Below are 23753 nucleotides of genomic sequence, written 5' to 3'. Positions count from 1 at the left end.
TTGTGCCCATAGTCCACCCCCAAGCAGAAGGAGAGTCCTAACCAGAGAAGGGGAACAGTGGCCAAACTGTTTCCTTCCTCTACTCTTCTCCAAAGAAGGCCTTAGAACCCCAGGGGCATGGCGAGGGGGAAAACAGAAATGAGCACCAACTTCCCTTCATCACTGCAGTGATTTTTGGTCACTCTAAGTCTGGCCCAAAGTTCCTCCTCTGTTCAGAAGAACTGGGATCACCTGAGCAGCCAGGAGAACCTTCCATTTTCCTGGCAGGAAAGTATGGCTGGGGCATCTGCCTCTGTCTGGGTCTGTTCTGCTCCCAGGCTGTCAGGTCAGTGGCCACAAAGGCCCCCCGGAGGGATGCGCGGGGGGGGGGTCTCCTGGCACCCCAGAGGCGCTCGGCAGGTACTTGCGGGATGGATGCCCGCGTGGGTGATGCTGGGTGATGGGAGTCCTACAGGAGAAACAGGGTAGCCCTGGGACAAGGTGGCTGAAGTGTCGCGTAACAGGCCCCGGAGGAGAGAACCAGCGGCCTCTTCCTGAGAGCCCAGGACGTCGCAGGGGGACGAGCTATGGCTGAGGTCAGGCAAGGGGCGTAAGCCAGAAACAGGAACTTTGGGAAGCCACGACCACCTCTGTGGGGCCCGCTTCCCATTTCTTCTGGATGAGAGGCCCTCAGGGGGGCAGCCGGGGGAGCCCTTGTTCTCCGGGGGTGAGCGCGCGGGATGAAGGCGGCCGAGAGCGAGGGCCCGGATGCGCACTTCGCGGTGGACAAGCAGAGCATCTCCCTGAGGCCCCGAGGCAAGAGCAGCCTCTGCTCCGGATCTGCCTCCCGCTCTGTCCTGCTGTCGGCGGCCCCAACAAACGCTGCTTCTTCTCCTGCAGAGCCTCCTCCCGACACAGGCCCGTGTCCCGTCCCGAGGAAGCCGTTGGTGGTCCAGGCCGCGGCCGTCGTCCTCCTGCTGGGCTTGAGCGCGTCCGTCCTGCTGCAGGCCGCTCTCTGTGAGTCCTTGGGGTTCACCGTCCCAGCTGGGGCCTTCTCCACAGCCAGCCAGCTCCCTCAACACCCCGACCCTCTCCTGCCTGCTGTCCAGGTGTCCCCCACCTCTGGCTTTTCCGTTGGTCTCATGTCTCCTCTTTCCAGGTGCAGTCACAGGGTCCCCTGTCTCCAGTGAGATGAGCTGCTGCTCTCTCCCTCCCGGTTGTGGGGACACCCTGATTGGGATCAGCACCTGCATGTTTGTGCTCAAGGAAATGCTCTTTTGTGCCCAGGAAACATTCACCCATTTCTTCATCTCACGTGTCCGCCCGACCCCAGCTGTGCCCCTTTTATTTGGAGCCTTGTGGGCAGCCGCTGACAGTGAGTGAACCGTTTCCTGGCCCCATCAAAGGACTTCTGCCTGCATCCTCAGCCTCAGCTGACGAGGTGGAGAATCTCCCAATGAGCTGACCGATGTCACCAGGACCCCCTCACGCTCTCTTCTTCCTTCTTCCCATTCCTGCTGAGGTCCCATCAGGGGAGACTTCCTGCTCATTCACTGGACGTGTGGCTTTTCTCTCCTCCTTTTCTGCTTTGCCAGTCCCTCATGCTTTCTGCTCCCAGAGCCTGCTCCCTCCTACCAGGTCTCCAGAAAGCAGAGGGAGGGAACATCTGTCTTATCCCTTCAAGGCTTTGGGATGTATTTGGTCTCAGACCTGGAGCCTCTGAGCAGAGTTTCCTCTTGGGTTGTTGTTGGTCTCTCCTATCTGGCACCCAAGCCTGTGACCTAGCAGAGTACGATGGTGGATGGGACACGGGAAGGGAAGAAATGGTTTCCTAATTCCCTTTTTCCATATTCACTGGAGAAGAAGCCACTTCCAGATTGGAAGTCCACATGGCTGGCCCCCATCATGGCCACAAGGGGCCTGTGGGCAGATGTGGGAAGGGTGCTGCCTTAGCTGACGCCCGGAGGGAGTCTCTGTTCTGCCCCCAAACTGGCCATTTTCCCGTTAAGTTCCTTCCCTGAAGCCAGAAGCTCAGCCACGTGTGATGCCCCGCAGAGAACGGCTTCCCCTCGGGGGAGAGACAGACTCTCCATCAATGTCTCTACCTCTCCCTTATCAGAGCCCAGAGACTCGACCGCTCTCAGCCAGGCCTTCAGCAGGTGAGGCAGGGGCCCTGAGCCCGCACCCCAGGACCCCAGGACCCCAGGACCCCAGGACCCCAGGACCCCAGGGCCCCAGGGCCCAGCCCTATTCCCTGCTCCACTTGAGAGCCACCCCCAACACGGATGCCCGTGTTCACGTCTCGCCCTTATTCTCCAGATGACATTCTGCAGATGGTTTCCCAAGGCTGGAAGTACTTCAGGGGGAACTTCTACTACTTTTCTCAAGTCTCAAAGACCTGGTACAGTGCCCAGCAGTTCTGTATGTCCAGGGATTCACAGCTGACCTCAGTGACCTCAGAGAGTGAACAGGTGAGTGCTATTGCAACAGGCTCTGGGAAGGGGGCGTCTTAATAGCTGTATAAGCAGGATCGGCAAGATTAGGGTGCAGTGGCAAAAATCCCCAAGTGTCAGCGACCTAGCAGTGGAGGCTTGCTTCTCAGTTCCACAGCTTGTCCAGCAGAGGCCTGCAAGGGGTTGTTCCCATGTGGTTCCACACGGACCTATGCATCCCGAAAGGGACGTCATCCCAGCGCGTGTCCCCACAATTCCGAAGCAGGGAAAGAGAACGCGGCGAGCCCTATGTCGGCTCTTAAGCTTCCGCCTGCAAATAATAGACGCGTCTGCTCACAGCTCATCGGCCAGAGTGAATGATGCGGTAGTTCCAGCTTCAGGAGGGCGGGGAGGGCAATCTTCCCACATGCCCAGGAAACAGACGCGTTTGTGAACGGGGCTAATAGCCCCACGCCAGCCAGGAAGTGTCCTGTGTGGCCAGCGGGACACTGAACCAGCCCCTTCATCGGGAGGTGGGCTGGGAGAGCAGCAAAGAGGTGCGCTCTCGAGGCAGCATCTGGAGCCCAGCCCTGCCCATAGCTAGTCCTAGAGCCCCGGGCCGGTGACCTGACTTCTCGAGCTTCGCCTGTTAACCAGCGAGACGCACATGACACGTCCCTGCTTCCGAGGACCGCTGAGTAGGTGCCTACGCGCTCACAGCATTCAGGCGTCGTGATCTGGGCCCTTCTCCCGGGGCCCCTGCTCTGGGGTTCTGCTGAGTCCTTCTCGTGCTCTGGCACCTGTTTCCTGAGAAGAGCCTGAGTCTGTTACTTGTGGGGCCAAAACAAAGCAGGATTTGGAAGGTGGACTCTGGCTGGGGCTAGGAAGGGACTTGAGAGGGGTCAGTGTGTGGTGTGTGGGGCGGTCCCCGAGGACAGACGCTCCGAGGGGCCGACGTGCCAGCTGAGCGGAGCGGCGCCTCCCCCTCTGCCCCTGCAGGAGTTCCTGTACAGGACGGCAGGTGGACTTTCCTACTGGATCGGCCTGACCAAAGCTGGGAGCGAGGGGGACTGGTCCTGGGTAGATGATACCCCATTTGACAAGGTCCAGAGTGCACAGTAAGCCCTGGGGGCTCCTTCCCAGCCTGGCCTTCCTGGGCGCACAGGTGGGGTGACTCCGGGGCTTGTGGTCCTTCCCTGGCCTCGGGCGGCAGGAGCGCTAAGCTGAGATCCAGCGCACCTGTGCCACTCGTTGCCTGTGGGACTGGGGACGAATCCGTGGCCTCTCTGTGGCCTCCTTGGGAGGCCCCTGCTCTGTCTCGGGCGTCACAGCGTGGGTTTGCGTTGGGCCTTGAGAGCAGTGGGCCGGCTTGGGCCTCCCCCGGGGGAGTGACCACACATTTAGAGGTTGACAGCTCACCAGCCCCCTTCCTCTCAGGCATGCGTGCAAAAATGTGATACTTCCCCCCAGGATCAGAGCTGGGACTGAGGTCCCTCATTTCTTTGTCGGAAACAAAAATTTTTTTTTTTCCTCTAGCAGGTTCTGGATTCCAGGTGAGCCCAACAATGAACACTGTGCTGATATAAAGGTGTCCTCGCTTCAGTCATGGAATGACGTCTCCTGTGACAGCACGCTCTTCTTCATCTGTAAACGGCCCTACAGCCCATCAGAACCATGACGGGCCTGGCCCCAAGCTCACGCGTTCAGCTGCAATGCTTGTCAAACTTGAGAAATCGCCCCTCTTTCTTCCAATCCCAGGGGAACTTTGCACCTTCATCTTTTTGGCTTTGGAATTGTGCACAGAGGCACCCTGGAGGTCACTGGCTGTGGCTGGGAGCTCTCCGGTCGGTGCCATCGAGGCAGCTGGCATAAAGGGCGAGGAGGGCGGAGAGGATTTAGAAGTTCACACTGCCCAGGACAGCGATCGGGGTCTTGGGTTCCAGGTCCCTTCAGAGACGCCGCAGTTTTATCACGTGAAAGTGGCTTCACAACATGCAAACAATGTCTAGGACTTTTCCAGTTGGTCCCACAGAGTTCCCAGCTGCGTGGGGGCCGTGCTGTTCTCAGGGGGAAGAGCTGTGCGCCCGGTGACCGCATCCAGGCCCTGTCCCTGTTGCCTCTGCATCCACGTCCCCTGACCTGTGAGCCCCTCTCTGAGCAGGGGCACCTGGTTCAGGTCGGGGGCTGGCGTGGGAGCCGGACCAGTATCCACACTCCTTCTCGCTCCCGCTCACTGGGCAAGCTCTGTGGCCCAGCCCTGTGTTCTGCGCCCCCGGTGCCCCCGTGCCCCTGTGCACCCCAAGCACTCCTCTGCCTCAGCTCCCGACATCCCCTTCACGCAGCATCTCGTCTCCGTCCCGCGGGTGAGGAGGAAGAGGTCCCCTGTCCCCAGAGGGCTTGCCTGGGAGTCGTATCAGAATCCAGCGTGTTGTCCCTGTGAGCAGGTCCCTGGCTGTCCGGGGAAGCGCGGGCAAGGCCACCGGCTCTGCGGGCACGAAGCTCTGGGGGACCCCCAGGATTTGCTGGGAGCTCAAGGCGGACAGGCAGCAGCGAAGTGCCGCACACTATGACGGTGCGTACCGTGGCTTTTACTGAAATAAAGGAGCGCGAGCTCTGCAGTGTCTCGACCCCCTCGGAGGTCTTCCGTCTGCAAAGCTCCCTGGACTGTGTTCGTGGCCTGGCTCTGCTCCAGGGAAGGCCCGGCAGTGTGGCCCTCCTCACAAAGACCCTGCTCCCGGGCTTCGGGTCTACACCCGCTCTGCGGGCCGAGGCGGGGATGCAGGCGGGGCCGTAGCCGCCAGGGCAGGAGCGGAGGGGGCAGGAAGGACGGGGCGTGAGCACAGGGGTGGCTCCGCAGGGCGCCCCCGTCTCCCTAGGGCCTCGGCAAGCCCTCAGCAGGGCCGGGTCAGGACGTTTTTCTTTTACTGGGACCAACGGGCCGTGTCCTGGCTGCTAAGGGGTCAGGCTCAGGGCAGAGGCATTCGGAGGAAGCTTGAAGAAACACGGGCTAAATGGGATTTCTAAGATCCAGCCATGGATAAGGGATGGGCGGCGTGATCGTGTCCACACAGGAGCTTTTATGGGCGGTTCCAGAGACCGCTGGCGTCTGAGGGCTCGGGCCTGTCGCCAGGGAGGACGGGTGAGCCGAGGAGGCTGCGGGCGACAAAGAACTCTTGTACGCGTTCACCAAGAACGATCTCGTTCCTACTCGTGATTCCAGGTAGCCAGTCCGGGGAGCACCGAGCCCCCTCCCGGGGTCGGCTCCGCGGCCAGAGCTCGAGCTGATGCAGAAGCCAAACAGCAGCTGCTGCCAGGAAGCTTTCCCGTTGTGTTTCCGACGGCGCGCTGCCCTCTGACGCCTTAGTCCTGAGGCCTGGGCTGCCATGTGAGAAGCACGCGGCCCTACTGCGCCCTCCCCCCAGGTGGCACCTGTCCCCGGGGCTGCTGGCTCAGGAGCTTGCGCCGTAGTGCCCGTCCTTCCCCTAACTAACCGAGAGCCCCCTGTTCTCACCCGACGTCACCCTGCCTCGCTACTGGGCCAGCGACATCCACCCAGCCTTCAGCTTAGTGGCTTCCCCTAACCCACCTGCCCACCCACCAGGGAAACCACTCCAACAGGCCAAGCACATCCCCCTGCAGGAGTCAGGGCCACTGTGTTGTCTTGTCGCCACGGCGCCTGCCTCCTCCTCCCACCTGCGAATCACAACTAAGAGACGACTGTCAGCCTCCCCGTTCGGTGTGAGACGTCATCTGTTTCATCAGCTTCCTCTGTGTAGGGCAGGAGACCCCCCTCGATCCTACGGGCTGAACGCTTGTGTCCCCCCCAAATTCATATGTTGAAATTCTAACCTCCAACATGACGGTATAGCAGGTGGGGCCTGTAGGAGGTAATTAGATGATGGGGGGGCTCACAATGGGATTCAGGCCCTGGTGAGGGCAGACCGGAGAGCTGGCCTCTCTGCCCCGTGGATCCACCCTGGGAAGGCCACAGCCTGCGCACCGGGAGGGGGGCTCTCAGCAAGAGCCTCGTCCCGGCATCCCGAACGGTGAGAAACAGATTCCTTGGGGCTGCCTCTGGGTCCGTGTACTCTCCTTGCAGGTGCTCGAATCGACGGACTGGGATGGAGGAGAGGCGGCGGTTGACCGAGGCTGGTCCCGCTGCCAGCAGGTGAGGAGGACGTCTGGCCCGTCTCTGGGAAGAATTCGGATGTTCAAGTACTGCCCAGGGGATGGGGCAGGAATACGGGAGTCCAGCTGCAAGGTCCTGAGTTAGGGAGAAGGGCTGATAGGGCCACCCCAGGCCCCACACAACTGTGGGGTAAGTGGGAGCGATAAGGCCGAGCACACGGGAGTGCATCTCGTGGGACCGGAGTGGTGCAGGGGGAGGGCAGCTGAGCCGCCGCCGGTCCCCCTGAGCTGCAGCCCAGCCCTCCTGGCCCTGGGGTCCTGTGCACGTGGGAGCTGGTGCCCCCCTCGCCCCCGTGTTTTTCCAAACAGAAAGAGCCCGAGTCGGTGAGGATATACTTTTATGGGGAGTCTGTGCCGCGTCCCATGGCAGCCGGAATAGGGTCGTGTGTTCTTGGCTCACTTCCCCCAGGTACCGGGCACACTGCTCCGGTGAGGCCGCTTCCTGGGTACCTGCCCTTCTCCTGGCGGTGGGGCCTCGCCCTAGAAATCCTGGCATGGGTGGGACTTCGGGGTCTGTCTCGGGTGTGGGTGGGCGTCCTCAGCACCCGGCTCCTGGGCTCACGGACACCATAGTACTCCTAATGAAATTCTAGGAATTTTCCTTTGTCAGATGGAAAGTTGGGAGCCAAGGACAGGTGAGACCTTTGTCACATCCAGCCTGTAGACTTTTTTTCAGATTTATTTATTTATTTATTCATAGAGATGCAGAGAGAGAGAGAGAGAGGCAGAGACACAGGCAGAAGGAGAAGCAGGCTCCATTCAGGGAGCCCGACGTGGGACTCGATCCCGGGTCTCTAGGATCACGCCCTGGGCTGCCCCAGCCTGTAGACTTCTTGGATCGTGGTGATTTTTCTTCCTGAATCAGTAGGCACGGTCCTGGACACGCCGTCCTGTGGTGTCCTTCCACATGGGAGGAGGGACAAGCAAGTGCCTCTCTCATAAGGGCACTAATCCCGCTTATGAGGGCTCCACCCTCGAAGCCTTATCCCTCCCAAAGGCCCCCCCTCCTAATACCATCGGGTTGGGGGTTAGTGTTTCAACATACAGATGTTATTACTTCAACGCACAGACGTGCAGACCGCAGCCATCTCCGTGGCAGCGCACGGCAGGAGTGGGGAGTTACGCTCCACTTTCCTGAAGATCGAGTATCTACATGAATTATTTGGAATTTTTTCTGCACGGGAGATATATGTAGTTGTCTGTTTATCCAAATATTTATTTTGTCAGTATGGATTCATGGGGTTTTGTACTTTAGGTTATAGTGCAATACAACCTTATTCATTTTCTTGCTCAAATTGTCCCAGTTTTGGGCAATAGGAGCGCTTCCAGATGGCTCCTGCATGTTTTTTGATGTTCCTTCATCAGTTTTTAATTAATTAATTAATTTATTTTTTCTTCATCAGTTTTTTAAAAAGCATCTCTTGGGGATCCCTGGTTGGCTCAGAGGTTTAGCGCTGCCTTTGGCTCAGGGCCTGATCCTGGAGTCCCGGGATCGAGTCCAACGTCGGGCTCCCTGCATGGAACCTGCTTCTCCCTCTGCCTGTGTCTCTGCCTCTCTCTCTTTCTCTCTCTCTCTACGTCTATCATAAATAAATAAATCTTAAAAAAAATAAAAATAAAATAAAAAGCGTCTCTTTACTTCCAGGTACAACATGATGCTCCAGGTTCATTTTCTGTATTTCTTGCCCTGGTCCTAGAATCAGCTGTTTCTCCAAAAAGCCCCGGTTTCATCATTCTTTCTTTCTTTCTTCTTTCTTTCTTTCTTTCTTTCTTTCTTTCTTTCTTTCTTTCTTTCTTTCTTTCTTTCTTTTTCTTTCTTTCTTTCTTTCTTTCTTTCTTTCTTTCTTTCTTTCTTTTTTTCTTTCTTTCTTTCTTTCTCTTTCTTTTTCTTCTTTATTTTTTGTGCATCCTTCCCGGACCTGTGACCAGTTTTTTTATAATGATATTAGAAACCAAGGTCTGAGCACTATGTGTGGCCACTGCAGCTGGGGTGTTGTTGCTTCCTCTTGGCTGGGGGAGCTAGGTAAGTGTATGTGGATACCTGATGTTTTAATTTTATTTATTTATTTATTTATTTATTTATTTATTTATTTATTTAAATTTTATTTATTTATTCATGAGAGACCCAGAGAGAGAGGCAGAGACACAGGCAGAGGGAGAAGCAGGCTCCATGCAGGGAGCCCGACGTGGGACTCGATCCCAGGACCCCGGGGTCATGCCCTGGGCTGAAGGCAGCACTAACCACTGGAGGACCCCGGGCTGCCCTGATGTTTTTAAAGATCATTACGCCCATCGTGTGGTGACAAGACTTGATGGGGGCAAGACTGGGGGCAGGGGAACAGTTAGGAGACGAACCGGGTGAAAGCGGGTGAGACAGGGCTCTGGGGCTGCGACGGGAGGGACTGTCACTGTTGTTGGACCTGCTGTGGGACGCAGAGTTGGGACCCTTTGTGCAGCTGGCCGCTCACGTCATGCCCCAAAGGTGCCTGTCTCCGGCCCCTCGTGCCCATCGAGCCCAGCGGGAGGGCCGGGACCACCCTCCCCAGAGCCACCTCAGCAGTTCCAGGCCTACAACCTCACAGCTTTGCAGCTTTGGAGGAGCAAAGTCCCTTTTCCGACGGTTCCCACAGAAGTCCAGCATTGGCTCAAGTGCCCCGGCCTGAAGCAAGAATGGGCATCGGGGGGCTGGATTACGCTGATCCAGCCGTGAGCTCCTTCCTGGGGCTGGGGGTTGGGTATGGCTTGGCCTCCCCTCTACTGGACAGACTGAGCAGGAGGGCAGGGTGGTTCTCAAGACGAAGGCCCGGAGAGGGATGCCGGGGAGCTGACCCGAGACCGAGCTCTCAGCTGCTGAGGCCCAGCGTGCAGGCTGCAGGCCTCCCCCTTCCACCCAAACTGCGGGATCTAGCTACGTCCTGGAGGACAGCTGGCCACCCCGTGCCATTAGGGTTGACATGGGTGACTGAGAAGCTTCTGCACCAGGGGTCTGAGCCTCTAGGGGTGTGGCCCTGAGCCCTTCCGTAGGTCAGGAGAAGCCAGTGTGCAAGAGGTGCCAGCGGACGGGTGGCTCTGGTAGTCACGTCTAACATGTCCGGAGAACGGAGCCTCTTGGCAAGGCTGTGGCCACCTCGGGTGTTTGCTGCCGGCAGACGGTGTTCTTGCAGCACAAAGAAGAGCAGAGAGCCTGTGACTGGGAGGAGGACGAGGACAGAGAAGTAGGGCAGGATCGGGAGCCCCACTGGTCACGCATGAGGCCACCACCTCTGTGGGACCGTGTCCTCGCCCGGCCCAGGCTGCCCTTCCAGTTCTGCTTTACAGGCTCCCTCAGTTCTGAGGCCCCGGGAGGAGGCAGTTCCTGGGTGGGCCTGGCCTCGGCCCTTCCCCAGTGTGGGGAAATGGAAACCAAGGCAGGCTCCTGCTTTCCTTCTGCTACCCCAGGGCCTCTTCCCAGAGGTGAAGGGGCTCGCTGGACTTCCTGGGGCGTCCGGCAGGGCTGCTGACTGCTCCAGAAATGGGTGCCTTCACGTTCCTCCTGCGTCCTTTCGTCTCGGGTCAGATTTCAACGGACAGGAGGTAGCAGGCCAATGGGTGCTCACCGTACGCTCACACACACGCACACACACACGCACACACACCACTGCCGTGGCGTCATGGCCCGGGTGTAGGCAACCACCCCCTTCCTGCACAGTCAGCTGTGCACTCAGATGGTTGCTGGCTGAGTTGACGGTGGCATCCACCTGATGCGGGGCTCCAGGGTCATGACCTGAGCCAAGGCAGATGCTCCACTGCTGAGCCCCCAGGCACACCCCCCCCACCGGGGAAGTATTGATTCCGTTCATCTGTTTACCCCCTTGGGGGCTGGGGACTCTGGGCTCACATGGCTCCACCAGGACACCTCACTTCCCTGTCTTCTAAGCCCAAGCCCACAAGCAGCACGGACCTCCCCCCCACCGCCCCGAAGCAGGGAAGTTACTCACTGCAAAGTAGCTCGGTGGCTTACCCCTCAGTTTCTTTTTAGTTAGTCCCAAAGTGGATCAACGGAAGGGCGCGTGGATCCAAGCAGCTAGGGGGGCTAAACTGTATCAAGTTGGGGCCTGTTTGCTGGTTTCTGATGTCAGTCACTTCTCTGACATCAACTGTGTGGTCTACGCGTCAAGTCAAATCTCACAATGACTTTTGGAGTTAGCACAGACCCCCTAGGTTAGGAGCCCAAGCCCACGAGATCGCCCCCACTGCAGATGGCACCTGCGGGTGGGGTCTCCAGGCATCCCACACTTCTGCACAGCCAACCGCAAATCTGGGGGCTCCCATGAGCCCCCCTCGGCTTTGAAAATTCACTAGAATGACTCAAAGAACCCAGGAAAACACTATGCTCACTGTTACAGGTGATGATGCTAGGTCCTAGCAAGCCCTTCCTTTGGTCTGCAGATTCCTGCTACGCTGACCTGGCTCCCCCCGACCTGACCTCCTGTTAACTTGAGAGCGTCTGGGGCTGTGGTTAAGAGTCGGGCACGGGTCACACAGACGTCTTTCTGCAGTGCTGAGGAGGACCCCACCGCCTCCCGAGTGGCTGCTGAAGTGTTTGTGCCCCGGGGCTGAGGCTGGCTTCGGGGCTGTGCTGAGCTGATGACGAGGGAGTGGGGCCAGGACCGGGGCTGACTGGCGCCTGGGGACCCGGAAGGACAGGACCCTTCTGCAGAGTCAGCGCGGGGGAGGCCCTAAGTCCGGGGCGTATAAGTCCGGGGTGCCACAGCCTCACTTCCCTGCCCCGGGCGCACCGCACAGCCTGCCCATGGGGGGTGCGTGGTGGGGAGCAGCGCCGGAGGCCAAGGGAGAGATGGGTGGTGACAGGGTGCACTTCTGCACAGGCAGCCAGAGGGTGTCCCTGCGCCCCCCAGGTGAGAGAACCGGGGAGTCAGCGCATCCTCATCGGGGCGGTGTGCTTGGCCCCCAGCCCTCTGCATCTCCGCCAGCCCCCGGCAGGCAGGGCTCGGCCCCTCCCCGGCCCAGCGTCCAGAATCATAGGCAGGGGCTGAAGGTGAATCCGGTGGGGGCGGAGAGCCTGGTGCACCCCCAGTCTCTGCGTGAGGCCTCCCCAGACCCTTTCCCTGGGGATCAGCACGGACCCCGTAGGGTAAGGGCTCCATCCCACGAGGTGGCCCCCCGTTCAGGTGGCACCTGCAGGCAAGCCCCACTTCTGCACAGACGACTGCAAACCTGGGGGCTCCCGGGACCCCCCTCAGCCAAAGGGCCGGGAGTCCTGCTCTGGTCACGGTTCGTGGGCAAGCCCAGGCCCGGGGCTCAGAGGTCAGGCCCCTGCTCTGTCCCTCCCGCGTCCCCCCTTCCGTCTTCATTGCAAACTCCCTGCCCTTGCCCTCCTTGCCACCCTGTCCCCGCACCCTCTTCACCCTCCGCACCCTCCTCTGGGTTCTGTGACCTCCACTGCCCTTGTGCTGCCACCACGCCACGTGCTTTACTCCCCATCTCCGCGGTAAGCGTGGCCGGAGTTCTCATCCGCACCAGACAGGCCAGGGCACTGAGCCCGAGGGCTGGCCCTGTGCACCCGCTCTGGGGCGGACGCTGGCTTCTCTCGCAGGGCTGGACTCGGCGGCGGGGGGTCCCGCGGCCCCCAGGAAGCTAAGGCTCGCTCAGACCACCGTGGCAGTTATGGCTGTGACTCTTGTCTCCTCGCTGGTGGCTCTCGTTGTTGTGGGTAAGCTCCTAGGTGACCTGAACCCCACTGACTCTCTCTGTCTTCCTGCAAAGGGCCCCCGCGCGCTAGTCGCATACCCTCTGCATACAGGCTCCCTGGGGCCCCAGGCCTGACCCAGATCTTACCTGGGACTCCGCCAAGGCCCCGTCCAAGGGGAGTCTCCCAAGAGCAGAGAGCCGGGAGTGAAGTCTGAAGGGGCCATCGCCCCGTCTGCAGCCCTGACCCGGGCTGGGGCGGCCTCTTCCGCAGCCCTCGTGCGGGGATGCTGACCCAGCGATGGGTGTCTCAGTCCTGCAGAAGCCAGGATCCCCGCCCGTGCCCTTTCAGCAGTTTCAAGCCTCGACTCCGACTCCGGGAGACAAGGCCGCGGCCGAGCAGCTCCCCGCGGGGCCGCACGGTGAGTGCAAGGGCGGTAGGGCCGGGCGGGCGGCGGGAGCCTCTCCCTGGCGCCTCCTTTGTCCCTGCACGGGTTCCAGTTTTCTCACAAGAAGATACAACCTTTTTTTAAAAAACAGCCTTATTAAAAAAATAAATAAATGAAAAATAAAAAACAGCCTTATTGAGGTGTCCCCGGTACCTAATAAAGTACAGTATTTAATACACTGTGATGAGCTTTGACTCCTGCGTACACGTGAAAGCCTCACGCAGTCAAGGTAAATAGGAGCGTAAAGACTGCTAACTCTGGGAAACGAACTAGGGGTGGTAGAAGGGGAGGAGGGCGGGGGGGTGGGAGTGAATGGGTGACGGGCACTGGGGGTTATTCTGTATGTTAGTAAATTGAACACCAATAAAAAATAAATTAACTTTAAAAAAAAAAAAAAAGGTAAATAGGAGCATATTCGTCACCCGCCCCGTAGAGTTTACTCGTGCCCTTTGTCCTCCTTCCCTCTCCCCTCCTCTCTTCATCCCCAGTCCACCACCTATCTACCTGCAGTAACAGAGATTAGTAGGCTTTTTCTGGAGTTTTATATAAAAGGGATCCTGTGCTATGTACACTTTTTGGCCCTTTATCAGCATGTAATCTGCAAATATTTTCTCTCAGTTAATGGTTTGTCTTTTCCTTCTCTGAACAAGATTTAAATCTAAATAAAGTCTAATTTATCTTTTTCTTTTTCTTTTATGGATTGTACTATTAGTTCCACACTGGAAACCTATCCCAAGGTCACAAAGACTTTACCTACGTTTCCTCCAGGAAGTTTTAGACTTCTTGGTTTTTACATTTCGGTCTATAATTAAATTTTGAGTTAAGCTTTATATGATGGTGTGAAGCCTAAAGTTAATTTTTATTTTACCTGTGGATATAACAGTTGTTGCAGCGCCATTTGTTGAAAAGATTATCATGAATTACTTTTGTGTCTTTGTTGAAAATCAGTTGTCCATTTATCTGTGAGTCTATTTCTGGATTCTTTATTCTGTTCCACTGATGTATTTGTCTATCTCTACAAGACAGAGTATTTGGATTTATCTTCAAGGGCCACCTGGCCCCACCTGGCCTTACCTCAGCATAGGGGCTGAGACCTCATACGTTTACTTAGGTAGGGCATGAAGAATGGGGCAGGAATCTTCCAGAAAGGGTCCCTGCCTACTTAGGTTCTTCTCCCCATCCCTGAGGGAAGGCTGGAATCAAGAGTCTTAGACCATAAATGTCCATGTTAAGGTCTCAGCTTGTGAGGTGAGCAAAGGGTGCTAGGCGGACCCGCAGCAGCTGCGGTGGGTCTCAGGGGGACAGTCAGGCAGGTGAAAGGAGCTACCAGTTCCCTGAACGACCCTAGTGACCAGGGCTTTCACTCAGGTCTCCATCCTCAAGCGACTGTGTCAGGCCCCTTGCTCTATGTGACACAGGATGTGCCAGCCCTTTAGAAGGCCCTTTCGCTCCAGGGTCTGGGGTCACCTGGAGGGCCTCCACCACAGCCCTGGGTGTGGACTGAGCTCAGTGCTTCCTCTGCAGGGACCTATTTGGTTTACTTTCTGGACTTTGTGATCAGAAAACTCCGTTTGTGGTCTACACGGTCCTCAGGAAGTGACGGTGGTGAATCAAGAGGCCTCGTGCTTGGTGTACGACTATAGGGGAGCACTAAACGTGGGCTTTATTCACACCTGATTTTTTTTTCACAATGGCCTATTTAATGGTGAAATGTCAGTGGAGTTCTACTCCAGTCGCTTTCAATGATGTAATAAATTACCTTCAAGTTCAATTACTATGGCAAAATAACAAGCCTGACCAGCATGACTCTAGTGGGAGCTAGTTTACAGGAGGCAGGTATTTCAATCCTTCCATCCCTCAGTTCATGACAGTTAAGTAAACCTTTATTTATTTTATTTTTTGGCTCAAAATCTCCGGTGGCCATTTCCAGGGTCTGGGTGGCCGCAGTGAGCAGGAGGCTGCTTGAGCACTTGGGGCTGTGCCTTAGACGTTTCCCTTAGAAAATGTAACAACACTTTAGTTGGCCCATATAACGAATGCTTACCTGTGTAATAGGCCTCTGTGGCTGCCTTCTCCGTTTCCTCCCTCCAGATCCCCACCGCTCTGACGGGCTGGCAGAGTTGCAAGAGACTATCCAGATGTTTAAAAGCCATGTGGAGAATTCCAACACCTGGAGCACGGAGATCTGGATGTTGACTTGCAGAGTGGACAATGTCAGTTCTCAGATCCAGGTGCTCAGTGGGCATCTGGAAGATGCCAGCGCTGACATCCAGATGGTAAAAGGCATTCTACAGGATGCCAATACCTTGAGTTTCCAGACCCAGATGTTGAGGAGTTCAATGGAGGGGGCCAGTGCGGAGATCCAGAAGCTAAAAGGAGATCTGGAAAATGCAAATGCTTTAAATTCCCAGACCCATAGTTTCTTAAAAAACAGTTTAGAAAATGCCAGCATTGGTCTCCACATGCTGAGTGGAGGCTTAGGAAATGCCAACACTGAAATTGCAATATTGAAGGCAGGGCTGAAAATGGCAAATGCCCAGGCCCAGTGGGCAAACAGTAGTTTAAAGGATGCTAATGCTCAGATTCATGTTTTGAGAGGCCAACTGGCTAGTGTTGATGATTTAAGGGCTGAAAACCGGGTTTTAAGAAGCAGTTTGGAAGGAGCCAATGCTGAGATCCAGAGGGTCAAGGGAAGCGTGCAAAATGCCAATGCTTTAAACTCCCAGACCCAGACTTTTCTAAGAGGCAGTTTAGACAACACCAGCTCGGAGATTCAGTTATTAAGAGGTCATTTCAAAAGGACTGGGGATGAGATTCTCTTGTTAAAAAGAGATTTGGAAACAGTCACTGCCCAGACCCAGGTAACAAGCAACCATCTGGAGCGGACAGATGCTCAGATCCAATTATTAAAAACAGAGCTTGAAAATGCCAATGCCTTAGATCCCAAGATTCAGGTGTTAAGCAGTTGTCTGAAAAATGCCAGCAGTGAGATACAGACCCTAAAACAAAGAGTGGAAGCTGCTGCATCGTTAGTTTCCAAGACCCAGATGTTAGAGAGCAATCTGCAGAAGGCCAATGCCGAGAACCAGCAGTTAAAGTGGGATTTAGAGAACACTAAAACGCTAATTAAGAAAATCCAGGAGAAGCAGAATGGCCTGGAGACAATCCGTGAGGCCTTTGGTTCCCAGGAGCAGCTACAGAGGACCCAAAGTAAGTGGGATGGGAGAGCATGGCCAGGGAGGTGGCCTCTGGGTGGGCACAGTCTTCTGTCCCTTCAGCCTTTCACTTACTTCATGCATCCCCCCCGGGAAGGAGGGTGGGTTCTGGAGAAGGGCTGAAGTCGCCCGAATAGGCTCAGCGTGCCTAGGCAGTGGTGGAAGTGGCATAAGGCAGTCATCCCTGCTCTCAAATGGCTTGTCATTTGGCCAGAGTGACAAAACAGCACTCGAGAAACAAATGATGTGTGGGAGGCATGCAGGGAGGCGTAAGACATGTTCTATAAGGGGCAGGTCTAAGAACTCGGGGCGGGGCGGGGGTTCGGGAAGCAAAAAGAAGGGAGAGAAAGGACCTTCCGAGGTTGACGTCCTCTGATAGAGAAAAGGGATCTTTGGAGTGGGGGAGAAAGGTTTTGGGGGAGGCAGGATCAAAAGATGCTTTGTGGAGAAGAACTGAGTCCTGAAGGACTAGTAGGTGTTTGCCAAACAAGTAGGGTAAGAGGGTGGCAGGTACACAGGCATGAAATATGAAACCATGAGGTTCAGGAAACTTCCAGCTGTTCAGTGTGACTGGACTGTGGCCAAGAGGGCAGGTGATGATGAGGTGCAGGCTGAGAGGATAGCAGGCAGGGGCCAGAATGGTGGCTTTCAAACTGTTTTGAATAGAAACCCACAACTCATTTATATTGTGACCCGATATGATTACGTGTCTCACACACACGCACACACACATTTCAAAAGCCAAAGTTTTTACCACTCTGATATTTTATAATCTATTCTTTAATAAAAAACACCACACCTTGATACTTCCCATGAATGGGTTCATGATTGTATTTTGAAAATCACTATGCTAGAAAGCTAGGTAGACTTGGAGAGACACCAGATGGATGTGGAAGGCCTCTGAGTTTGGGTTTTATCCTTTAGGAGATGAGGGTCTATTGGAGGGCTTCAAGAAGGCTGACCAGATGGGTCTCCATACTGAGAGGGGAGAAAAGAAGGGAGAACAGTGAGATTTGGACATGCGGAGCCTGAGGTGCTTTGGGGATATTCAAGTGGCCATCATCTGGAGGCTGTTTGGGGTGTAGGGGATGGGCGCTGGCTACAGACACAGCTGGGGGAGCCCTGGGTTCGTTGGTTCTGGTTGTGGCAGTGGGAGTGGGGGGTTGTGCAGGAGACATATTGCTTTATGGGAAGAAAGCTGAGGGCAGAAACAGGAAGTCAACCTTCAGGTGGCAAGAAGGGAAAGCGGTGTTTTTTGAGGACACTATCCAGGTAGGCAGTCTTAGAGGCAGAAGGAGAACCAGGGGGTGTGCAGTTGGGGAGGCTACGGAAGGAGAGAATTTTGAGAAGGAGGTGGCTAGTGCTGGTGAATGAGCTCACGTAAAATAACCCATATGCGCCCACTAACTCTGGGCAATTAATAAGTCATTGGGAATGAAGTTCCTGTGGGGAGTAGGGTGGGCCCTGGGGGCAGAGCACCCTCAGCAGGGTGTGAATGAGAGGAGCGTGATGAGGCTGAGGTGGGGCATGGCATGGCAGAGGGAGGGATTAAAATACACATATCATTGTTATTTACATCGTAAAAACTCCATATTAACAATAGACAATGTGCAGAGATTGAAAAAGAAAATGATGAGAAAATAACCACTTGTATATCCATGAACATTTCTACATTTTTAAGAAGACTTCTTTATTTGAGAGAGAGAGAGGGAGCAGGGGTGGGGCAGAGGGACAGGGAGAGACTGAGCACAGGGCCTGAGGTGGGGCTCGATCTCATGCTCCTGAGATCAGAGCTGAAACCAGGAGTTGGAGGCTCAACCAACTGAGCCACCAGGTGCCCGTCTACACTTGCTGCATGAGTCCACCTCTGAAATGAGTAATACATTATAAGTCAATTAAGTGAGTTTAAATAAAAAATGTTTTAAACAGGGTATTGTAGTGGGGAGGGAGGGACGAGCTGAGAGTGATAGAGGCTTGTGCTCACGGGATGAGCTTTCAGAGCTTGAAATTGGGGGGTCAGATAGAGCAGGCCGGAGTCGGTGCTGGTGTGGGCAGCTGCGGGGGATGGAGTTGAGTGAAGGGAGTGGGGGTGCAGCGGGAGGGCGGTGCCGCCTCTTAGATAAGGGAGAGGAGGGGAGGTGCAGGGGTGAGGGTGCAGCAGGGGGGGTACTGCCTCTTAGGGAGGGGCAAGGAGGGGGTGTGAGGTGCAGGGGGCTGCGCAGTGATGGCAGCGAGGCCATCAGGGCACCCCGGGGTGCAGCCCGGTGTCTGGCTGGGGACGGAGGTACTGGGCTGGGGCTGGGGGTGCAGCCTCCCCGCGGCACCTCTGGGGCCCTGGGCCTAAGCACCGTGCCGGCGCCTGTCTGGGGAGAGGTGGCGGAGCTCCTGGCTTCCCCGACCGACCGACCGACTGGCGTCATGTCCGCTCCAGATCAGCTTCTTCACCTGATCCTGCAAGGCTGGGAGGCCCATGGCGCCAGCTTGTACTACTTCTCTCACGTCAAGAAGTCCTGGCACGAGGCAGAGCGCTTCTGTGTGTCGCAGGGAGCCCACCTGGCCTCAGTGACGTCAGAGGAGGAGCAGGTCAGCATGCAGCTTCGGGGTGCGGCAGGCAGGTGGGGGGGGGCTTTGGGGCTTGGCTTTCCTCCCCTCCTGGTGGGTGGGGCAAGGCCTGCGAGCCTCACTTCACTCAGGGGACTCCCGGTGACTCAGGTCCCAGGGGCATCTTGCTCTAGAGGTACAAGGACTGACAGCCGACCTTGCTGTCCTCGAGAATGAGGGAGGCACCCAGAGGCCCGTAGGTGCCCACAGGGAGGGAGGGCACTGGGGACTGTCCTTGGTGTGTTGGGAGCATCCTTCCCTCCCTTCCCCCCTCTCCCTTTAGCTTCTGCTCGGGTGTCAGTCCTGATGTGATATCCGTTAAGGCAGTGGCCGTGGAAGGCCCAGGAGCAGGGGACCCAGCCCCTTGGGACAGCCAGACACAGAGTTTGAGGACCAGCAAAGGCAGCGTAGCTGTGGGCCCCGGGGCCCTCTGCCGACGGCCCTGCCAGAGTTCTCTAGGCCCTAAGCTGTTTGGTCCATCTCTGGAGCTGCCCCCGCTGTGGTTCTCCGGAGACCCTCCTCGTACGTCTGTCGAAGGACATGCGATGTTTTTTCAAATAAAATGCTTCTGGGCCGCGGCCGGGTCAGTGCTGTCCAGTGAAGCCGTCCTCAGGGCCCCGTGGGGAGGCTGGGCCTGGCTGAGGGGACGGACCCCAGGGCCTGCAGGGTGGCGGGCCTCACGCCGCGCCAGGGAGGGGACAGCGAGCTCCCCTCCACGGGGCTGGGGATCGGCTCCTGGCCCGTGTCTCACGGCCTCGCCCTTTATCACAGGCCTTTCTGACGCGGTTCACGAGCACGTCCCACCACTGGATCGGCCTCACGGACGGGGGCCACGAGGGCGTCTGGCGCTGGGCAGACGGGACACCGTTCAGCGCTGGCCGGAGCCCGGCGTGAGTCTGGCAGCGACCCAGGACTCGGGCCCGGCCGTCTACACGCCGCTGCGCTGTGCTGGGGGCACACCGTGGGTCCGCGCGGGCGGCCGTGCGTGTGCGGCGGCGTGATCGTGGTCCTCGCGTGGACGCCTCCACGGAGGGGCCTCAGGGCGGGATGAGCCTGGGGCCGGCAGGCAGCCTATCAGCGGGTCTTCCTGTGTTTTCATTGCTGTTTTGTTGTTTGCCTGTCCTTTTTTTTTTTTTTAAGATTTTATTTATTCACTTGAGGGAGATACAGAGAGTGAGCACGAGCGGGGAGGGGGCGGAGGCGGAGGGCGAAGCAGACCCTCCGCTGAGCAGGAGCCCGATGTGGGACTCGATCCCGGGACCCTGAGATCATGATCCGAGCCGAAGGCGGACGCTTCGCTGCCCTGAGCCCCCGGCCCCCTGCTCTTTCCCTCCTAAGCCCTTCGAAGGCCCTGCCTCGGGGTGGGGGGTGACTCAGCTTCAGACACCCTCCCATCCCTTGACCCCCGGTAACCACAGACCACCTCGGTGGGGCCACCCTTGGGCTCCCTTGGCCCGGCTGCGTCCCCACCCAGGGCTTCCACGAGACAAGGGACCCGTATCACCCCGGCTCCTTATGCTATGGTCGGGGAAAGGGGCCCTTTCTTCGTCTGGCCGAGCCAAGCCCTCTTACTTCCAGGTTTTGGGGCAGCCATCAGCCAGACAACTGGCAGCACGAGGACGGCCGGACGGAGGACTGCGTCCACATGCAGCACAAGTGGAACGACATGCTCTGCGACACCCCCTATCACTGGGTGTGCAAGAAGCCCACCGGCCAACGCGTGGCCTGAGACGGGCCAGGAGGGAGAGCCGCGGCCACTGCCAGCCCTGGGCCCCCCCCCCATGCCCTGTGGAGACCGCTGCGCCCAGCCCGCTCCCCGGGGCTCCCCGTTCGGCCCTCTGTGTCCCCTGCTCGCCCTTTCATTTAGCCCTGCACACCCGCTAACGTCGCGTGACCCGGGGGGCCCCAGGGCTCCTCCAGGCCAAGGGCTTGCTGTGCCCCCGCGTCCCCCTCAGCTGCCAGCGTGGGCCTGAGACGGCGGCTCCCCAATAAACACTGAGTAGTGCACGAGGGCTCCGGCTCGTCTGGCGAGGGCCGCCGCACCCTCTCCCCGCCTCCCGGCGCGCTTCTCCTTCCTCGATGTCCCTCCTGAGCGTGAACCGGGTTTCTGAGTCTGGCTGGCCCGGGGAAGAGCCGCGGAGGCTCCCCGGCTGCAGGGGTGAGGGCATCCCGGGTACCCGATAAGGCCCTGGAGCCACTCCGCGCAGCTTCGTCCTGTGGTAGCCCCCCTCATTTCCCGGCTGCAAACCTCGGGTGCTCTCTCTCTTTGGCTTTGGCGTCTTCTTGGGGCCCTTCCCCCTTCCAGGGACTGGAGTGTAGGATGAGAATCCCCGGAGCCCCACAGACTCACAGCCCAGGAGCCCAGGGCAGGCTTCTGGGGCCCCGGCCTGCACAACTCCCTCCCCTCCGTGCTCCTCCCCAAAACCTGGCAGCTCCGGATCCTGGGGAGCTCAGCCCGCGTGGCCGCTCCTCCTGCACTGGGATATGGAAAGGGCCTCCACGAAGAATCCCAGGCAACTGGAGGCTCAAGCTGTCTGCTTCCCCACTCGGGAACTCGGATTTCAGTTGTTCGATGTCTGAAAGCAATTGTTTCATCAAAGGTTTCATGAATTTTGTCCAGTGTTCCCATTGCTGACGGCAAAAGGACTAGTCCCGTTGCTCCACCGGGACCAGAAGTGGCCACCGGTCCTACCTGCTGTGGTACCTGTGGCTGAACAGGACTTTAACTCGTTTGTTTCCCTTTTGGCTCTTCTTTGGCATTTTATTTTATGGCTTCTTAGCTTTTCTTCAGTCTTAGAAACTCCTCCCCTACCGCAGGACTGAGATAACATTTCGCTGTATTCTAGTACGTTTACAGTTTTGTTTTTTTCTTAGACTTACATATGTTACTGGATCTGATTTCCTGAATCTCCTTGGTATTTTTTAGCTGTGGCAATGTAGGTATTTACGGATAGGCTTATTGTTTTCTTTTTATGTATTTCTATTCTTTGTCTTAGGGTTTTCCTTTTTTTTTTAAAAAGATTTTATTTATTCATTCATGAGAGGCACAGAGAGAGAGAGAGGCAGAGACAGAAGCAGGCTCCCTGCAGGGAGCCCGACGTGGGACTCGATCCCGGGTCTCCAGGCTCACGCCCTAGGTGGAAGGTGGTGCTAAACCACTGAACCACCCGGGCTGCTCTCATGTCGTATTTCTAATAGCTTTTAACTTATGTATTTCCGTGTTACTTTAACGTCTAAAGCTTCATAACCATGAAGCCTCCTTGAAGATTTTTACTTTTTACCAATATCCATGCAATCCAGGATCATTTCCTATGCCTCTCCCATGGCCCAGGCACTTTTCCAGGTTTTCAAGATTTGAAAGTGAAGGAAACAGGGGCGCCTGGGTGGCTCAGGAGGTGGGGCGTCCGTCTCTTGCTTTCAGCTCAGGTCGCGATCTCAGCATCGTGAGACTGAGCTCCACGCTGGGCTCTGTGCTCGGCAGCGAGTCTGCTTGAGATTCTCTCCTCTGCCCTCTGACCAACCCCACTCTCTCTCTCTCTAATAAAAATAATAAGATCTTAAAAAATAAACCCTCCCAAAGTGAACAACAGATAAAAGCCCCTCCCCGCTCCAAGCCAGCACTCCAGTAGGGAGGACAGGTGGTTGGGACACCCAGTCCCTGCTCACAGCCCCAGGAAGGGTCCCCTGGGGCCTGAAGCCTGGCAGTGGCTCCACCCCAGAGTAGCGGCCAGCTGCTTGCTATCCGTCTAACCAAACTGGTCTGTGGCCTGGAGCTAATGGAACAGGGACCGGTAAACATCCTCACACTCCGGGGTCAATTCTCACGTCCGGGCTGGCCCGTTCTCTCTGCAGAGAAGGTACTGAAAGCTGCAGGTTCCGCAAGAGAGAGCCAGAAAGGCAGGGCGATGGAGTTCTCTGCAGACTGAGCGGAGCCATCTGGGGAGACAGACTGAAGTGCTCCGCTGTCCTGGGGGAAGCGGTCAGCTCGTCATCCTGGAGTCCCTGCCCCACCCCGCCTCTGCTGTGGGGACGCTGTAGAGCCGCCACCGCGGGTGACCGGGGATCGCACTGGTGAGAGACCTAGGCCGTGACAGTTGGCGCCACGTGGGGCGTGCGCTTGGCGCCCGGATGCCCACAGCCTTTCCTCCCAGCGCCGTGCTTTCCAGCGCTTGGCGTGCGAGGACCCAGCCCGGTGGAGGCGGAGTCTGCGCGGGGTGGTTGGGGGAAAGCCCAACTCCGGCACACGGAGAAGGCACAGACCCTCTGGCTGTCATGCGACGACCTTCCAGACTCGGTTTTCTAGGCCCAGGGGACGATTTCTCAGTCAGGGGAAGGCACATTGTGGAAGCAGATGCCACAGCCTTTTGGGGATCACTACCTGTGCTGTAGTCAGCGACTCTGAGCGTCCTCCGCCAGCTGATGCCCCCGAAACTCTGCAGGTCTTACAGCCCAGATTTGCGCCTGGGCCTCCTGACCTGCCTACGCCTCACCTACCGGAAAGAGCCTCTCCCTTTGTGTTGCTCTCACATTTAAGGACCAGTTATAAGTGACTCTACCTCCATCTGCCGCTACCAATTCCTACAGCTCAAAGCCAACCAAGACCAGGGACCCCAGTACCAGCATAGCCCCAGGCCCCAGTGAGAGTTACGGGAGAGTGAGGGGGCCTGGGCTGCTCTCAGGAGGGGTGGCTTAGGAGAGCAGAGGGTCTGCTGGCTGGGCCCCAAGAAGGCTTTGCCCTGCGGGACAGGCCCCGTGCAGCAGGGGGGCCACCACACAGCTGTGCCTCAGTGCCCCTCCCCTCCCCAACGCAGCCTGGAGCCTACTTCCCCTCGAATCTCCTCAAAGCCCTGCTTCTGTTGCAATCTTATCCTTCTTAGACCTGACAAGCATTTCTTGCTGCAGCTGGTCCCAGGACTGGGATTCCAGGCCCTCTTCAAGGGGGCCCCAATGAACCTTTCATGACATCCCTGCTACAGCATCATCAGAACCCGGCCCTGGACCTCAGTGTCTCCCCAACCAGTTCTGATTGCGGCTTCTGCACTTTTGCTCACGACACCCTCTGCCTGGATCACCCATGACCTGTCTGCATAATCGCCAAGTTTGTGGACATTGCATCTGGTTCGTACGTCATGACTGCTCTTGCAGCCATCACTCACAGTGGGGTGGGCATCATGGGAGGCAGGAGAGATTGGTGCTTAGAG

At 57.1% G+C, this 23753-nt stretch overlaps 2 protein-coding genes across 2 annotated transcripts; both read left to right on the top strand.

Annotated features, from left to right (window-relative positions):
- Nucleotides 1-719: 719 nt before the first annotated feature.
- On the top strand, nucleotides 720-4089 carry CD207 (CD207 molecule). Its single transcript, XM_072842679.1, has 5 exons — nucleotides 720-795; nucleotides 880-996; nucleotides 2299-2450; nucleotides 3411-3529; nucleotides 3951-4089. The coding sequence occupies exons 1-5, from the start codon at nucleotides 720-722 to the stop codon at nucleotides 4087-4089; spliced, it is 603 nt and encodes a 200-aa protein (XP_072698780.1).
- A 7278-nt stretch (nucleotides 4090-11367) lies between these two features.
- Nucleotides 11368-20559, top strand: CLEC4F (C-type lectin domain family 4 member F). The gene is made up of 7 exons (XM_072768743.1): nucleotides 11368-11497; nucleotides 12196-12312; nucleotides 12602-12709; nucleotides 14828-15946; nucleotides 18383-18534; nucleotides 19324-19442; nucleotides 20131-20559. The coding sequence occupies exons 1-7, from the start codon at nucleotides 11392-11394 to the stop codon at nucleotides 20279-20281; spliced, it is 1872 nt and encodes a 623-aa protein (XP_072624844.1). The 5' UTR covers nucleotides 11368-11391; the 3' UTR covers nucleotides 20282-20559.
- The last annotated feature ends 3194 nt before the right edge of the window (nucleotides 20560-23753 follow it).

This window comes from Canis lupus, chromosome 11 (genome assembly GCF_048164855.1).
Source record: "Canis lupus baileyi chromosome 11, mCanLup2.hap1, whole genome shotgun sequence".
NCBI lineage: Eukaryota > Metazoa > Chordata > Mammalia > Carnivora > Canidae > Canis > Canis lupus.
Note: the sequence above shows the minus strand (reverse complement) of the source record. Positions and strands in the feature narration are given on the sequence as shown.

Excerpts from the sequence above, each read along its gene's own strand:
- CD207 (XM_072842679.1), top strand. The coding sequence starts at position 720 with ATGAAGGCGGCCGAGAGCGAGGGCCCGGATGCGCACTTCGCGGTGGAC. Across the intron at positions 2,451-3,410 it reads TGACCTCAGAGAGTGAACAG|GAGTTCCTGTACAGGACGGC; the intron begins GTGAGTGCTATT and ends CTGCCCCTGCAG. Across the intron at positions 3,530-3,950 it reads GACAAGGTCCAGAGTGCACA|GTTCTGGATTCCAGGTGAGC; the intron begins GTAAGCCCTGGG and ends TTCCTCTAGCAG.
- CLEC4F (XM_072768743.1), top strand. The coding sequence starts at position 11,392 with ATGGGGGGTGCGTGGTGGGGAGCAGCGCCGGAGGCCAAGGGAGAGATG. Across the intron at positions 12,313-12,601 it reads GGTGGCTCTCGTTGTTGTGG|TCCTGCAGAAGCCAGGATCC; the intron begins GTAAGCTCCTAG and ends TGGGTGTCTCAG. Across the intron at positions 12,710-14,827 it reads GCTCCCCGCGGGGCCGCACG|ATCCCCACCGCTCTGACGGG; the intron begins GTGAGTGCAAGG and ends TCCTCCCTCCAG.